This window comes from Branchiostoma floridae, chromosome 2, assembly GCF_000003815.2.
Source record: "Branchiostoma floridae strain S238N-H82 chromosome 2, Bfl_VNyyK, whole genome shotgun sequence".
Taxonomy (NCBI): domain Eukaryota; kingdom Metazoa; phylum Chordata; class Leptocardii; order Amphioxiformes; family Branchiostomatidae; genus Branchiostoma; species Branchiostoma floridae.
This window is the reverse complement of record NC_049980.1, coordinates 26,334,953-26,335,892: the sequence shown is the minus strand read 5'-3', so window position 1 is coordinate 26,335,892 and position 940 is coordinate 26,334,953. Positions and strand designations below refer to the sequence as shown.

The 940-nt window shown below is 43.1% G+C and overlaps 1 protein-coding gene across 3 annotated transcripts in view; it reads right to left on the bottom strand.

Moving 5' to 3' along the window:
• The window catches only part of LOC118404194 (DDB1- and CUL4-associated factor 12-like), a 6,444-nt gene that overhangs the window by 3,760 nt on the left and 1,744 nt on the right, over positions 1 to 940 (bottom strand). For all 3 annotated transcript variants that reach the window (XM_035803228.1, XM_035803222.1, XM_035803236.1), the window contains exon 3: positions 356 to 565. In XM_035803228.1, the coding sequence (XP_035659121.1) occupies positions 356 to 565 (210 nt within the window). The remainder of the gene's footprint in view (positions 1 to 355; positions 566 to 940) is intronic.

Sequence of the window (940 nt, the reverse complement as noted above, 5' to 3'; positions counted from 1 at the left end):
TGACCAGATGAAATACATTCCTACAATAAGGTTGACAAATTTGACAATGAATATCAGCAATATTGGACGAAAAAAAATTTAGAGCTATAGAGACAGCCCTATAAACTCAAATAGAGTCATAGACAAGATTAATAGAGTCATCACAGGGCTGGAAATATGTAGCCTGAGTATCATCCTCCGTAGTAACCGCTGGCTCACGACTTTTGCTTGCTAACCACAGCAAGTGAAAGTTGTGAGCCAGCGGTTACTACGGAGGATGATACTCAGGCTAGGAAATATGGGGTTCATATGCGCTTTTGCCTCCTCTAGTGCTTATGACCTCTTCTAACCTGTGTACAGTACAACCGTGACCCACCTGGCCTATATGCCGTGGGTCAAAGCTGGGTAGTCTGTAGATGGCCAGGGTGAGAGGATCCTCCCCACCCGTGGCCAGCAGGGTGCCGGAGGGGTTGATAGCGACGCTGTGGATGCCACAGTGCTCTGCACCCCTCACGTTTTCCGAAGGAGAGCCCTGCAGGCAGGGGATTAAGACTTGCTTTCCTGTCTTCAGGTCCAGAACAAACAACTAGAGAAAAAAGAAATTTGTTGTTATTGCAAAAGCATCATTTTCATCTATGGCTGATATACACGAGAGAAAATTGGTGGGCATAATAATGACAGCAATGTTTCTTTTTTTTTCTAGCAGCATGCCCCAGGAGACTACATATGAACCACTTACCACATACATCCCAACTGTACAAGAGTATCTGGTGTGTCACAAAAAATTTGCTTGGTGCATTTGAAATCTGGATTGTGATAGCAAATTCATAAGAGTAAGTAAGACATAGCATTTTAGCATGAAAGTTCATCTGTGTTGGTAAATGACATTGTGGAAAAACTAAACTTTACTTAACCAACACTAAGATTAATTGGGACTTACCCCAAATTTTCAGCCGACTCC